Raw genomic sequence first — 17,340 nt, forward strand, 5'->3', positions numbered from 1 at the left:
CATGAGAAGGAAACCCAGAAGTTTAAGCCATTCAGTTGATTAAAAAATTGGCAAAGCTATGGGCTAGGTGCTTACAATGGGAGAAAAGAGGTTTTAAACCACCAGTAGCTGATTTGCACTGGGGAGAGGGCACATGAGACACAGCAACTGAAAGAAGCTGGATAGCAGGAAGACCACTAGAAAAAACAAGAATTTTTTTGTTGATGAAAGAACACAGTAGCACACTGAGAAGACATTTTATTGCTTTTTATCACTCTACAGAAGCAGCATCTTTTTCAAGTGATGACAATCATATATTACCTGGCAACTATTAGAGAATTCAAATGGAAGATTCCCAACCCGAATACCTCACCCATGACAGCAAATATTAAATTGAACTCCAACACACCCTTCTTAGCAGTGTCTTGAAAAGTAAGTCAACTGCGGATTAGCTTAAAAGATGCCTTGAAAGTAAACAAAACAGCAATTCTTGAGATCATTTTGACAAACCTGCACAATGCAAAACTGTACCTTTTTTTTTCCCCCACAGAAGCTTTCAAAACCTCTTCCAGATTTCTTCTTCCATTAAAAATACATTCTTAGAATCTAAATAACTGCTTCAAAAGAAGTTTAAACAAAAACCTTCGTTCAAGGGCGTGTACCCTTCCCCCTTCAGAGAGGAAAGGGTATTTGTATGCAAGAACAAAATCAGTCACTTATGAAGCAGAAGTCCATCTCCTCCCTTCCTCTTCTCCTTAACATCTGGCCTTTGTCTCTTTGTCTCATGCTGTCTCAAACATAAATCCAGGCCTTCCATGAACCACTCTTAACTTATTATACCAAAGGGAGACTTGTTTATTTACTTAAAGAGGAAAACCAGATTAGGGAATACAGCAAGATAGGGAAGGTTGGATGGGGCTTTCAGCAACCTGGTCTAGTGGGAGGTGTCACTGCTCATGCAGTGGGGCTGGAACCAGATTATCTTTAACATCCCTTCCAACGCAAACCATTCTGTGATTATATGGAATTTGTAAGTGCAATTGACTATTGGTTCAGTCAAGTTATTTTAGAAAGACCTTTTTAGTTATCTGGTTACTTTTATTATAACCAAATAGCATAATTTTTGATGTGCTGGCAATGTTTCCCAAGCTATCTTATCACCTGTGACTTCAAGTTAGCTACTAGGAACAATATCCATCGTGGAAAAAAAAAACAAATATGCAGTGCTTGCTGGTAGCAGAGGGGAAACATTCACATGCAGATTGAAGTCCATTCAGTCTTAAAAAGTGGTTTGAGATCAGAGTATTAGTACTCAAATGACAGCAAAAACATGCTAGGTCTAAACATATGGTACTGTGACTTTCAAAATAATATGCCTTATTTTATCATAGCTCTCTAGTTTGATATTTAATTTTAGCCATTAAATATTAATTGTTCCCCTCCTTTTCGAGTAAGGAGGGATGTATGGGATGCTTGTATTCAGTACTCATGAGACATCTGAGTGACCCTAAAAATTACGGTTCGTTTTTCATAGCCTACAAACAGCATTAAACAGATGCACTTCGCTGCATGGGGCTCCTCCCAGTCACGCTCAGCAGACTGAGCAAAGCAGCAGCTCAGATGGCCCCTTGCACTTCAGTCAGGAACTTCAAAAGGGATATCCAGTATGTAGTGATGGTACTTAAACCTCCCAGCACACAAATCCCTCCTCTCCTCACATGTGACCAACCAGGCACGTGAGAAAAACAGCATATGCAAAGTATCACCATCACTGACTACCTAGAAGAAATTTGAACTGGCTGCATTTAAAAAGTATCTTACGACTGAACCATCTATTCTAGGACCCCTCAACAATTCCAGAGCATCCATTATCACTTCTCTGAGTCAATTCCTCCCAGACCCGACCAAACATAACTAAGGGCTTCATTTTAGACATAAGCAACACTTCAGAAAAACAAATTTTACAAACTGCAGCGCATGGAAATTTAAACCACGGGGTGGAAAATCCTACATTTTATCCAATAAAGCCACACAAACCACAGGTATTTTTAAACCCCTGCCTGCCAAGGCACCCACACAGTTTTCTATGTTTTCCCCAGAGTAGTACGAGTCTTTTATTACAGAAATGCGACAGAAATTACTTCAACTGGTATAAAGATCTGACTGACAATTTCAGGAGATAAGTGGCCTAAAACAATCCTTTCTCGCTAGGACTGTGATCTGTCCATGTGTGAAGGAAGGTATGCATTTGCACAACTTGCAATTTTTATTCTAGACAGCAGTGAATAATTTGACTCTGGATGAGGCTTACACTTTCAGAGAGATAACTGATAAGTTTGTTTTTCCTACCATGTTAAGTGAAAGAAAATTCTCGGCAGCTCACTTGTCTTAAGACTAGCTTATAAAAGATCAGGAGTTCTGTTCCCTACCTCCAATATATAACTATTGAAATAAATAAACAAATAAATAAAAATTTAAAAAAATACTCTACACTTCTACCCACAGTATCTCCTTCACCTCCTCCAAAAAAACAGCACATTCACAAATTATCCCAGTTTTGTAAAGAACACGAGTCATGGAAGAAACGTGAGAACAAGAATCAAAACACACAAACATGGAAAATGAAAAAAAAACTTCCTTCTCCTCTTCCCTTCTATCCCCTGATTCTGTATTAACTTCTGATGTGTCCCTAGAAGCCAGATATGGTCGCATGGAAGTGGCATGGGATGTTATCCTCAAGTTTCTCCTTCTTGCAAATGCAAGATTTCGCCACATATTTTTTATGTCCTTTCCTACTTTTTTCATTCTCTTCCCCAATTTCCCAATTTGCCCATTCAGAATTAAAAACAATACACTGCTCACAGTAAACTCAGAGTAATCATCGGAGACAAAGGTAAAAGATCTTGCAGTACTTCCTTGTAGAACAGAAAGGCAGATGCTTTCAGATGAGTACAGATAAGTCACAGACTACAGTGATCTCCAACTTGCAGCTCTCAAATCTGAGGCATTGTTAGCACTCCCAGCACTAGCTAAGCCTTGTGTTTTTCCCTTTCACAGACATTTCTTCAGGTTTGCAGGAAGAACACATGCTGTTTGTCACATAACACTCATTTACTCAGGGTTGATGCTGAAAAAGGACCATCAAATTGAGAAAATCACTCATTAGATCATTTGATGTTTCATAGTCCAATCTTTAGTCCTCTACATGCTAGTTAATAAAATAAATGCGTTATTCTCCATTAGCTTTTCACAAATCACTTTAAACATAAGTCCACTGCAAGCAGGAAGTTTATTTGCACGAAGTCTCCTGCAGAATCAGATCATAATATGAGAGTGCAAACATCAAAAGTGATCATCCTGATGGCTAATCTGCATAATTAATCATAAACTGTGTAAAAATATTGCTTATTATTCACTTTAAAATGCAGCAGTGCAATCCACTATGTTAACTAATGGATACAGAACTTAGCCATAAAAAAACCCCCAACAAACCAACAACAACAAAAAAACAACACTCAAGTCTGAAAATCTATATTCTGCCTAAAAACCTCTATCAGAACCCTGAAAGGAATATAATTCATGCTGTTAAGAATTTATTCATGACTTGAATAAATGTAAACTGGCCCATCTGGAATAGATATATACAGGTCTGTATAGATATTTATACCACTCAAAATTCAATTGAAAAAACAAAAGACTAAAAATGCACCATAAACTATACATTCAAAAGATTTAAAATGTAATGCAATGTTTAAAAGAACAAAGATATATAACTATACCAGACAAAAGTTTCCTTAGGACTTTTCAGTTAAGCACAGCATATACGCACTATACAACTGCATTGCTTCATTTGTAGATGATAAGATTTTGCCCTAGCACATGAGTATCCTGAAGTGCAGTACTCACCACTGATCTTTACTATCTGTGGACTGCTTTATGGTTTATGAATGAAGTTTGTGACTGTAAGCCTAATATCGCCCCATTATATTATAGAGAACATCACCCAACTTATCAGGCACTCTCATTTTAAAGATGATCTACCACTTCATCCCTAATAATTAGTAGTTCTACTTGTGTATGCTAAAAAATTTTTGTGTACATGGGCTTTCTTTTTTTTTTTTCCTGATATGAAAAAGCAGGGGAAGGAGAAAGATTAAAATATGATACAAAAAACATCCTGAAAAGACTTTGTAATAACCACAAATTACAGCTCTCATAACAAAATATTTTTGTAATAATCCTGTTCATCTGCTGCTGTAAGCACTTATTTTTAAGAGATAATCTAGAAATAAGCATCACATGCTGACAGGCATGTGATGCACAGGGCACAACTCCACCCATACTGTATTTGACCACCATGAGTTTTCAACTTGCCTAAGTTTCCAGTAACTGTTATTTACTTGTCAGACAGCTTTAAAGAAGAAACATATCAGATTTTATACTTGCCGATACTAGTTTTGATACACAGACTGAGAAAACAAAGCTAACACTTAAAAGTCTCATATTCGACATTGGTAACCATATAATTACTTGAAGAGGCAGGTAATTATGCTGGCTCTCTTACATATCCTTCCCCAGCTGCACACTTCATTGAAGCTCCACCTCCATTCAGACACACCTCAACAGTAAGACCATTCATGGGATTTTCACCACCCACTACTTAAAAAGCCTTGTGGTTTTAAAGTATTTCTCTTCCCTTAGTATTGCTTAGCTCTTGATACTCCTGATACTGTTCTGAAGCTCAAGACCCTTCAACACTCACCCTTCAACCAGCAGTATATGTCCTTAACCTTCCAAAATGGTGTTTCTGTTTAACAGATGAGCGACCTCTACGCTATGTAGACAGAATTCATGGTGGCTACAGACACCTGCTTGGGATCCGTCTTGTAACTCATTCAGCAGCAATCCTACCTCCACCTCTTCTTAATATCTGATGCTACCATGTTTTCATGTCACAGTAAGAGAAAGACAGGGGCAGAAAGCATCTTTTCTAATGCATATGCTTGGAATTTCACATAGCAACCAGAGAGACAGCTGCAACTAACTGCTTTACTGTAAGTTACACATGCATTAAATATAACACTTTAGCAAACATCTGTTAGTATTCCTTTGTCAAAAATATTTTATGTTGTGCTAGAAGCTAGAACATTTCCATGAAAAAATGTTAATGTAAAAGTTACAAACTGATTATTTTTCCAAGTACAAAACTATACAGGCTAAAAATTCAGTGCCAGTCATTCCTTCCCCCTATCCTCCTCCATGCCCAAACAGATCCAGTTAAAATATTCTAAGAAAGCAGCTTTTCTAATGCTGAAGAGGGACAGGATCTCTGAGGTCTTCCTCTCCACTGAGCGCTCTGCCACCACTCGCCTCCCCGCACCATGAGCAGATGGCACCCCAGCTGCCCCATGGACAAACTCCGTGGGCTTCAGCTCTGCAGGACAAAGCTAGACACTGCCTGGGGCTTCAGAGAGGCCAGGGCAGGACACCCAGAGCAGGAAAGTATTGCTCCTTTACTCCCAATGCACGCGAAGGAAGAACCTGCATGTTCTGCCTAACCTGAAACACCGGAGATGGGTGAGGACAAGTGCTAAGCTCTCACAGGTTCCTTGCACCAGCAACAATCAAGCTTTTGATATGTACAAGGCTGTCCTACAATCAAGTTTCAAATTGGGCAATTACTTAATTAGAAAATTGGGCAATTAGCAGATGCTTTTGACCTTAATCTCCTTTAAACTTCACTTTTCATCTGTTAAATGTAACCACCGTCCCACACAGCATAAAGGTTAATTAACACTACTGAAGCACTACCATTAGTGCTGTAGTAAATTCTATGTTGCAATTCCTACATTTATTTGAAAAGAAGACCAAAAGCCATGACATAAAAATAGGGAGCCATGCAAAGAACACCAAGGCAAATCAAAACACTAAGCAACTGGTTTTTTTGGCAGAATTTTGTTTTCCAAGTACTGACTGACTCATGGAAAACTATGATCAAGTAAACCCTGCATCTTAATACTTGTGTGATCCAGAAGATTAAATATAGGCTTGAAGGACTACCCTGATTCAGTCTTTGACTTTCTACTGAAAGTCTTTTTTGACTTTCTACTCTTAACACCTGTCTTTAACCATATTTCATTACTGCATAAATCAACAAAAGACAGCAGCCTCAATTGTCGCTGATCTGCTCAACACAATGAATAATAATAAAAAAATATATTCCAAAACAACACAAAGTTCAGCAAACGTTCTAAACAGTTCACCGATAAACATGTTATCATCTGAAACACTTCTGTTTTCCAGGAGTATTTTGCAAACTCATTTACACAGAAAAGTAGCCACCAATTATTTGGTGTACAAGGGATTTGGTGTGCAGGTTTGTAGACCAAAAAAAAGGGGGAGGGGGAAGAGGGAGAGAAGGAGAGGAATTAAAAATAAAGAGGATAAGAGTTCACAGTAATCCTCCTTCCTCTGCACCCCTTTTTTCACTCCAGGACCACTTAGTTTTTAACTGCTCTTGTCAGAATGATGGTGCCAATTCCTGCTCAGATAAGTGTATATTTAGGGCATTTATTTTTTTTTTGCAAATTTTAAGACCAATCTAATACACTTTACCTCTGATTTTCCAAGATAGAATTCCAAAGTATTTTCTCCAGTAATGTGCAAAGAAAATCCATTTGCAAAGCATTCAATAGCAATAATACAGGGAAAGTCCAACATTCCCCATCACTGCAGTGCATCTCCTCTACTGAAGAACATTTCAGTTCAGTAGTACAAATATACTTTCAATATGACACTTACGGAAACCTTCCAACATCTTAAATATTTATTGCTTAGTCAAGCAATATACTTATCTGAGTTTTTGTCTGCGGTGTGCTTTTAACGAGTACACTTTTACTCTCAAGAAAAGCTGTTCCTAGTCTTTAAGCCTGCTACATTCTCCTCAATTTCAGGGTATAATTTCAGCAGCAAAACAGAAAAGCACTAAATCATTAATTAGATAACATCAGGCAAAGTAACATACCCTCTTATTTTATGCATACAATTTAGTTCGTACCATACAATGTTTATTTGAAAAATTTTACTTGTCTCAAATCCTGAAACACAAATGAATAATCTCCAGCTTCTGTTATCTAGCAATCAAGTTAGACATTATCTCTGTAAATAAAAGTGCTGGAACATTTCTTATAGTTGTTGTACTGGCTGCTTTATTGTACTGCTCTTTTTGCCTTTCCCCAGGATTCATAAATAACTGATTTGTAACATCAAAAATACCACTGTACAAACTAAGCTTCTTTGATCTCATTCTATGCTATTCTAAGGCACTCTTATCATAAACGCCACTATGCACAACTCCCCTAAATCAGGAAAGTAGAGAGTCCTGGACTATTTTATTAATTTCCTTTGCCAAAGAAACATGTCCTTGTCCATACTGTCCACTTACGAATCTGGGTTGTACAGGCTGTGCAGCTGTCAGTGGTTGTGTTTCATAGGCAATACGATGTTATCTAGCAGATTTAGTATTATGTTTATGCAACAAGAACAGTCTCCTATTGGAATGCTAGGCATGCATATAAAAATATCAGTATTAGGATACTGCTACATTAGAGACATTCACTTTTTGATATCAATATGAAATAGGGGGCATAGTGAAAGCTGTTCTCATTAGTCTTCATCTTCCTTCATGCTTAAGGGAAAGCTGCCCAAGTCTGTCCTTTGCAGTGTCATTTCAGGCTCAAAATTCATCCAGCCTTAAAGTGCATACACCTCTGTTCATCAGCACTCCCCCAAACTCACTGCAAACGTCTAGTGGGTTCTTGCCAGGACAGCAGATCAGGATGCCATGCTCTTCCCATGGGACAGAGCCCTTGCCCCTTCTCAGGGAAGCTTTGAGCTCCCCACAGGCTGTCCACCCACTGCAATTTGATTTCACGGCCCTGGCATCCCTCTGGGCACTGGGAGCTCCCTCTTCCAAAACAGTCCTCTCCCCCATGGGAGAAGCCTTCCCTTTCAGCTCTGCTGGGATAAGCAGGATCTGGCAGGGTTTTTTTTGTCAGCAGAAATGAGATAACAACAGAGGAGAGCAGAGGCACCAGGGCTGATGCACACAGCAGGATATTTGACAGCTCTGATCTCTCCAAGTCACAAGACACAGTAATTTCAGATAAAGGTGAAATCTGCTTGGAAAGAGACTTAGCAACTCACTGCCTTATCCTAGTTTTCTGGTGTTTCAGGCATAGGAATTCCTTACCTTTATTCATAGCCCTATGTGGCCACAGCTTTACTGCCTCTCAATATCAGAGCTCACTCAGTAAAATGACAACTTTCTCTCCAACCTTGAAAAATTATTTTCTTTCTCTGCATTTTCTTATCCAAAAGCTAAGGATGACAGTTACACTCCCTCCCTCATAAATAAATAAATATATACTCTATTAAGAGACAAGCCTTTTGGAGGGAAAATTAATTCCAGTGTTTCTCCCATGACCACCCACCATGGCCGAGGTGCTGCTGCAGCAGGGCCAGGGCGATGGCTTGTGTTGGCACGTCTATCACAGCCCGTCCCAGCAGGCAACACGTCTTGCAGAAGGCTCCCTGTATCCCAGCTCTGCACCAAAAATGTTACACCCCTTTTGCAGCAGAGGATACAACCTTACAGTCATAAAAACCTCTCCTGTATCTTGTAGGTAAGAACAGACGTTAAGGTTTGCTTTTGATACTTTTTCAAGTCCATTGTTTCTTGAGAGTGTGAGACTAAATCTCTCTAATCATAAACTAAATCCAACATGACTCTTCCAACAGCAGCTGTCAAAATTCCACTTTCATTTACCTCCCCAACTTCTTCAACTGCTTACAGCTTTACTACTAGTGGAACATCCCTACAACACCTGAAGCTTACTTTAGCAGTAAGATCAACTGCAATTTTTGGGTTGTTTGGGCTTTTTTTGGCAAAGAAAAGAACTAAAACACCTCAGTCCAGACCAGTTACAGTACAGGCTCTGCCAAGCTATCTGCTTAGTCTCAAAGATAAAGCACAAGCTGCATGACTCCCACACAGCCAACCTGTAAGGTGGTACCTGCAACTACTCATTGCACATTAGTCACAATCTCTGTTTCAATTGCTACAGAGGAGCAACTATTGAGAAATAAAGGGAATACTCATTGGAAACATTTCAGACCAGTGAGGAAGCAGAAATAGCCATACTGGTGTAAGTCAGCAGTCACTGTTAAAAAGGGGAACCAAGCACAAATACAATTCAAAACCTGACTAGCTTTTTAGTTAAGCTCCTTTTGGTTTATTACATTAGCAATTCAACAGCCCCAGCAAAGCTTTGAAGTTAACAACTATAAACAAGGAGTGGGTGGAAAGCACTGCTCACACCTTTCCTGTCCCTATGGCTGCTGCTGCCTGACAGGAGACTGACTGCCCAGTCATCTATCCTGCCACTCTGCAACATGTTGTGCCTGAGCAGCTATAGAAATACTTGATCTTAACTTTCATTATTTTGTAAAGAAAAATACTCCGTTAAACAATTCAGACTGTAGATCTCCCATCAAGTGTTCCCATGTTTTCCTTAGAAAGGATAATACTAACAGTAAGTTTCCACAACTGCTCTGCAAACAAATGACGTAACTGTGAAATAAAACTAATTTAATTCAGGAAGAGGAAGAGCTCTTGAATAGCATGACAGATTTCTGTATGTGTGACTACACGTATGTTTAAAAAAAGCTATAGTTAGGCTGCTTCCGCATAAATTAATACATAAAAATGAAGCTGGCTTCAGTGATAACATCAGTCACTAATCCTGGCACTATTATGCCTAAAATGGAAAACTCCACTGGAACGGGAGAAGTTAGGTCTCATCTTTTATTTAGGCTAAGCCATGAAAGCAGGTTTCAGATTTGACGCACTTGCAAGCAAATACAAACACATGCAAACAGTATTATGTGATGCTACAGCTTCTCAGAGAAAAATCAATCACTGAACAGAACATTTGGGATGAAACAGGTGGGCTAAGACCTTCTGAAATTTTACCTTGAACACATTTTGTGTAGAAGTCCTATACAAAATTGGAGTGTCATAATCACTTTTGATAAATAACATGAAACCATCATGAATGTATGCGTGGAATTTGCCTGCAAGGGCAAAACATGTTTTTTTTTCATGATGATACCTCCTTCTGAAAGGATCTTTTAGAAAAAATGCATATATTTCTTACATGGAATGATTGCCCAATTTCATAAACACAAAAAGGACTATACTTCTAGCAAGGTAGCTTAAAAATATCACATTTTGTATCATAAACAGATTACATATAATTGTTCTTCTCATGGACAGAGCTTCTGAAGTGGAAAAAAAACTTCAGGTTTCTTGTCCCACAGTTTGTTATAAAGCTTTAGGTAAAGAAAATATCCCTACAAATAGTACGGGAGAAGGATTGATCATGGATGTGTCTGGTATTAAAATATTACAAATACTTGACAGGCAAACAAGAATTAAATCTGGTTGGGACTAAGTAACAGCAGTGTCACAAACCAGGAATAAGCTGCATTTTTTTCTTCCTTCTTCCCCAAAGTCAAGGCATTAATTACTCAAGAATTTACATAAATCAAAGCCTCCTCGGAAAGAGGAATCTTTATGTGCTAAAGAACACAAAGTAAAACAAAGCAGGAATGTTTTGCTGCATGTGTACACCAGCACTGATGCTACCAGACAGTGTCTACTTTGCCACTCAACTTGCCACTGCCACGTCGGCCATGCTCCCCGGCAGACACGCCTCAAAGCTCTTTGCTTTGCTACACTGGGTATAACTTCCAGATTTTATAATGTAACAGCAATGCTAGGTAAAGCCTGCCTGCAACCCACAGGAAGAAATAGTTTCAATTCAAGCTGTTAAGTGAAAAATATACTGGGAAAAGCTACATATTTTTGGTCTCCAGTGTCTGCAATTTAGTTCCCTTCCCTTTTTTAAATCCTGGAGATTTCTGTAACTTTGATATCTGTGGGGGGAACAATCGAAAGCCAAAAAAATAAGTTATTCTGAAATCAGCTATCGTCTTGAACCATATAATTATACAGTTCATTCCTTTAATGCTTATGTTTAAAATTTATTAATTACGCATGTCCTTATTAAACATTAGCTATACTAATTCAGTATTTATACATATGAAAGAACTGTCCAGAAGCACACCACTTCTGCATAACACTGCCAGACAAAATAATAGGATCTTTCGTTCATGGAAAGGATCCCTCACCCACCAGAACAGAATACATCACTAAGAACAAAATTGTTTTATACATTTTCAGCATCTTCCAATCTTTCCTTGTTTTAAAAATTTCATTTTATTTATAGCATTACCAGGAAAGAATTAAAACTGAGCAAGTATGAGCGTGTTTTCTGGGTTATGACCTGGGGTACGGCCATATAAACTACCAGGGGGAGAGCCAAAGAGGGAGTTAACAGCATCATACAGCTTCCATGTAGTAACTAATCTAGCACACCCTCTTACTCAAGAGTAAACGTCAGGCTGTTTAACCTACAAATCCACATTAACTAACCTACTGTGTCAGCACACTAAGTTTCCGCCTTCACTTAGTCCTCTGCAACTCATATGCAAGCCCACATTTTAACTAGGTGTGATCAACCTTTGTGACTGGCAACTTGTACAGCAAAAAGTCCTGACACATGAGTACTACATGAAATGCAGCCTGTACAACTCTGAGGGCTGGGGAAACCCTTCCGGCACCAACCTGCAGGTGGGGAGGATGAGTGACCCTGCCCCAGAGGCATCACGGCTCTGGAGCAGAGGGAGTAGGGCCAGGAGGACAGCTTTGCCCCTGACAACTCCTGCCCAAGAGCCCCTAGGGCCACTTCACCATCAGCCACATAATGTAACCCCGATATAGAAACTGCATGTGATCAGTGCAAACCATCAGGAATCAAAAGCCGGCCACTTCCAGATCCAATTTTTGTCCTTTTATGATCTAAAAAAATAATCCCCAAAACCCCTTATTGCTCAAGACAGCGTTGCCACTTAAGCCATTGAGCAAATGGGTAAAAGCGACAGCAGCAGCAGCACAGAAAAACCTGAAGGATCAACACAATCAGCTTCTCATGGAAGGGAATGTTCCCTTTGATACATTCCATGATTATCAGAAATCTGACTGCAGGTATTCCCAAGGTTTTAAAGGCTTCTTAAGAGCATCACAGGCAAACAAGGGCAAACCCCAGCAATTTAATGCCTTTTTAGGGCATACAAAGAACAAAAAATGTACTAGGAAAGAAAAGTAAAGGCAGAAGACATGGCACCTAAAATTCTATCTGGTTTTATGGTACATCAGAGCATGTTCTCATCACACACAATACACAACTGTCACTAATGACTGTCATGTCCAGGCATTCCTTCACCACTCACAGGGCAAGTTCTGCATGCCCAGCAGTTTTTCTGTGTTTTGCAACTTCTGTCCTCAGAGCTGCTCTTACTCACTGAAAGAGGAGCTGGCTGAAGAACCACTTTTCGGTTTTGTACGCTGGAAAAGGGAGATTCCAATAGTGCTGCTTTCCTGATTAATTTACTTAGCAGTGTGAGAAGTAGGAGTGTGATGCACACTTCATAAAGATACTTTGTTAGGTTTCTTAATCCAGGCATTACTCAAAATTAGAGAGCAAAGACTCAGTGCTGAGAAACTGTGTGAAGTTAGAACTTTTTTACCTGACCTTTAATGATGAGTTTACTGTGTCAACTGTACTTTTGATATTTCACCAATTTTGACACTTGAGCAACTTTGAGAGTGTGCCTTGCAGTTACTTTATCTTGCTATTACTTTCTGCGACGGCTAAGAAAATGCTAACCGGTACCCTGCACAAGTCATCATTAGCGTTTCAATCCCTTTTTGATGACTAATACATATTCCTGGAACTGTTAGAAGTGAGATAGAGACCCAAACAAGCAAAGTATAAGAAACATTATGAAAAAATGTAACCACATTTTTTTGAAGTTAACCTTTGTGTTAAAGAAAAGAGACTTTTCCATTGAGCCAGGGTAAGTGTCAATCTTCTAAACAGTGTGAGATTAAAACCCCTATGGACCTTTATGATATTTGTAATTTTATGTTGCATCTGCATAGCACTACTGCTACAGTACAATATTGCAGATATTTATATACATGCTATACTGTAATAATGCAGATATTCACCAAAGCGTGTCTCAGTTACACTTCTGTTTTAGTTGAAACATACATCGAAGGACTTTTAATGAGATGGGTACATGAAAACATCTACAGCACATCTGCAGTCAGCAATGTGCAGAGGCAAACACCATGTCTGACCTGACAGAGGGATTTCCACAGCTCTGTCCAATGCCATCACATCAGCCTGTCCCGAGCACAGCCCAGACAGACCAGGCATATCCCTTCCCTTCGTTACCTGGGAAGAGGATAGTATCTGAAGAGAAAATGGCATTTTAACAATAAATCTAACGTTATGAAGCCTGGAAAGAGCTAACCCATCTAGCTGACAGCTCACTTCATTAAGCATAGGCTCAGCTAACTCAGAAAGCAAGTAAATACTGCTTAGTCCAATTGCGCTTTTAATTATTCAATATAACCACTCAATAAAAGCTCCATTTAACTCTGCTAAATTAGTCCAAGCTGGTAAGTAAAACTATACTGACCTGCTAAGGAAGTAGAACTTAAAAACAAGTATATATTACTCTGCAAATTATCTGTTGGGTAAGAGGCAGAAACAGTATTTTCATGAATTACAATGAGATAGGATTTCAACTCGACTATAAACAAGGATCCTAGCTGAAGATGTCAAGCTGATGTGCAAAATTATGTCAGTAAAGAGTGGTGGCAGTCACCATCTCCTTCTATACAGTACAGAATAGTAAGCAAAGAAGCATACAAAAGTAATGCCCATCCATCCCTACATTCACAAAGCTCCATTCCAGGCATTTAAGCCCTTCAATTACCAGCATGAATGGCCATGTCTACAAAAATGCAAACCTTTGCACTAATTTCTTGGTGACTGCTGTTCCTCCTGGTAGGGATCAGTGTGTCTGTCTGCCATGGGAACAATAGGAAGCAGAGAATTTTCCTAAAACACACCCTAAAGCATTTAGACTGCTGTAACCTCAGGGAGAAGGAGTTGCAGCGCTTGTAGAACAGCTGGGTTGTATTTCCTTCGTAAAAATTTATCAACTAAAAGAGATGAGGGCTTGCTCCAAGTGTGATACTTTCAGGCGATGGAAATGATAATGGGGATTGTTTACTTTAAAATTACTCAAAAAAACAGTTTAAAACTAGATACAACAGCACTGACCCTCACATAGCCTAATCATGCATCAAATCCAGGGAAACCTACAGCAAGTTACATTTCTAATCAATCACTGAATGTTGAAACATTTCAGGTGAAACAACGAAGAGAATACAGATTTTTTCAGACCTTTGTTAATATTTTTTTTAAGTATTAAGACAGTAATACGGAGTTTGACATTTATCATCATTGCTACTAGTAGCACCTAGAGTGAGGCTAGTTCAAACGTTTTCAATACAATTACAGCAAAAGTTGTCTCATTTTAAAAGGCTCCATAGCATCAACACAAAAGTTGCAGCTGTGGCAGTCCAAGACTGTAAGAAAAATGGTACTTAAGGAGATGTAATCCGCTGAAATAGGCTGATACTTGGTTTATTTAACTGGTCCCCATCCAGTACCTAACCAAGCTGAAAGTAGGACTTTTATGTCAAATCTGTCTATTTTTGCCTACATAACATGGACTAGAAAGAAAAAAGTCCTTGTAACGTAAAAATACTTCAAGTTGAGTTCCATGTGTTAGACACTAATTCAAAGTAAGCACTACTTGGGCAGGGAAGCAAGGCAGCAGGAGCAGCCCCATCAGCTCTTGCCAGCAAGGTGAAGGGCAAAGCCTCTGCTGGCCAAGGTGCCCTCCAAGGTACGGTGACACCACCTGGGTGAGCTGCACTAAGCCCAGGGAGGACTCGGCCTCGCCCCCACGGAAACCCTGCAGAGCCACCACAACATCAACACCTTTACCATCAACACCTCCTGCAGCCGGCAAACCTCCACTGCGAAGCACCACCTAAACAAATGCTCTACTAGTCTTAACGTTAAAGACTGTATCCAAATAAACGTAAGGGCAATAAAGTTTACAAATTTGGGGACAGTGGTGTGGGTTTTTTTCCATTTATAAATACTGTTTACAATGTTAAATGTCATTAGAGGCAAGTATTTAATCACAAAGCATGCAAAACTGAAGTCTTGTTTGCAGGTAAATATTTTCCTTGGTCAAACTGAAACTTTCTACACTGATCTGTATCAGCTAAGATAAACTCTAGCCCAGATCTAATTAGATAGCTAAGATCTCCCTGAAGGGACATGTCATGACATAAGCCTTTGCCTTAGCTTTAGTTATAAAAGGCTAATTAAATACAAGTAGAAAAAAAATTAAGTCATCTCTACTGACACTAAACAAGCTTTTTCAAAAATCTGATTAAGCTGCCCATCAGCAGTGATATCCTGTATGTTAAAAGGGAGTGCTGAATTAGGAACTTATTTTTAGCTTTGGCAGGAAATGAGTAATTGGACATATGCACAATGTGTACATACCTGTACACAAAACAACTATAATTAAAGACAAGGTTGAGCAGTTCCTATAGAAAAGCATATCACCAGAGGACACTTTTAAAATAAACACAAAGTTATCCTTCAAAACCCAAAACCTCAACTGAAACACATTACTGTTAGTGCAAAGCCTTAATCTCCTTCAAATAGAGCAAGAATAAGCATGCATGGGAAAAAAAAAAGTCTCTACAGCTTAATCTCAGGCTTTTTCCTACTTGTTAACACTGCAAAGTTGCTAAAAGCCCTCAAGGCAAGGAGCTCTCAAGGATGGATGAGGTTAGAAATTTCACAAGCACAAAGCACTTGTTGATTCTTCATCATAGCAGTTTCTTATCGCTGTAAGTTTGCTTGCCAGCGAACATAAATTCCTCAGAAAACTTTATATAAAGGTACATTAGGTTTAATGACATTGATAGGAATCAAGTTTTAAATCAGCAGAATATATTACACTGCTAAGAGTATTCAAAGCCACATTTTCTTTTAATTACGCTTTCACTCTTATTCAGCAAAATCCTCAGTCTTGTATTGAGGTTTTGTTAACATTATTTTCTAAGATGCAGAAAAAAATTAAAGTAGAACACATTAATTAATAATGTATTTCTTGCACCTCTTTCTGCTGGATTTCTAGACAAACCTCAAAGGTAAGTCCATCATGCCACACTCAGCTGTGAAATTCAAGATATGCCTCCAGTTCAAGTCTGAGACACTGCTGTATTTTTTCACAGACATTCAGAGAAACGCTTCATAAAGCCACTAAAGTCCACAGAAATGCTTTAACATAAACGTCTAACCAGTAACACAGTTGCAAGTTACAGCCACAAAAATTGCTCTTGTTTTAAATTTTATTCTGAAGATAAAGTTAAAAATTAGCCTTCTTTTCTACTGTAAAATCCTTTCAAGCCTGAAAAAACATTGTATGAAACACTTGTACTTTTAAAATTTCCAATTCATCCTCCCTCTTTCCCGAGGATTGCAACATCTTGAATTCTAAACCGAATGCTTTGAATTCTGAAACAGATAAAGTACAGTACATTGCTCACTCTAAGAAAGTACTCTATAGCAAGGTCATTCCTTTCTCCCACTAAATACACATGGAAATCTATGCAGTAAATAATGGCGCCTTTTTTCTTTTTCTTTTTAAACAAAGTTTCCTGTTAACCATTATATTTCAGGCCAGAAGTGTGTGTTTTTCTACGTTACATGCTGTGTCCGTATGAAAAACACACGGCACGAATCAGCACACAAAGAAGAGCTGCTCAGTGACATTTGTTTAGCTCATCGTAACACACTTCTCCACCGTCTAAAACGCATTTTATCTTGGATCTGATCTGTTGGCGGGAATTATTTGTTTGGTTTGCCTTTTTAAGACTTAACTAACATACTTTTGGCTGACACAGCTAGCACGCTGGAATTCACTACACTCTTTACGCTCAGGAGAGGCTGCTTTGATAGCACCTGTTTAAAGAAAGGAAACACGCGTTGAACTATTTCATTTTTACGACGGCACTAGTGAAAATACAGCAGGGAAACAAACTGGGTTCTGAAGGGCAAACGCATGTTCCAGGCACGCACACCACACACACACACAGACACACACAGACACACAGACACACACACACACAGACACACACACACAGACAGACACACACACAGACACACACACACACACACACAGACACACACACAGACACACACACACAGACACACACACACACACAGA

The 17,340-nt window shown here is 39.0% G+C and overlaps 1 protein-coding gene across 1 annotated transcript in view; it reads right to left on the minus strand.

The window, feature by feature from the left end:
- EML4 (echinoderm microtubule associated protein like 4) overlaps positions 1–17,340 on the minus strand; it is a 96,313-nt gene that overhangs the window by 77,110 nt on the left and 1,863 nt on the right. Inside the window, exon 3 of the mRNA XM_010004968.1 lies at positions 17,003–17,075. Coding sequence (XP_010003270.1) covers positions 17,003–17,075 — 73 coding nt within the window. The remainder of the gene's footprint in view (positions 1–17,002; positions 17,076–17,340) is intronic.

The sequence above is a fragment of the Chaetura pelagica genome, unplaced genomic scaffold, assembly GCF_000747805.2.
Source record: "Chaetura pelagica isolate M959 unplaced genomic scaffold, ChaPel_1.0 scaffold13, whole genome shotgun sequence".
NCBI lineage: Eukaryota > Metazoa > Chordata > Aves > Apodiformes > Apodidae > Chaetura > Chaetura pelagica.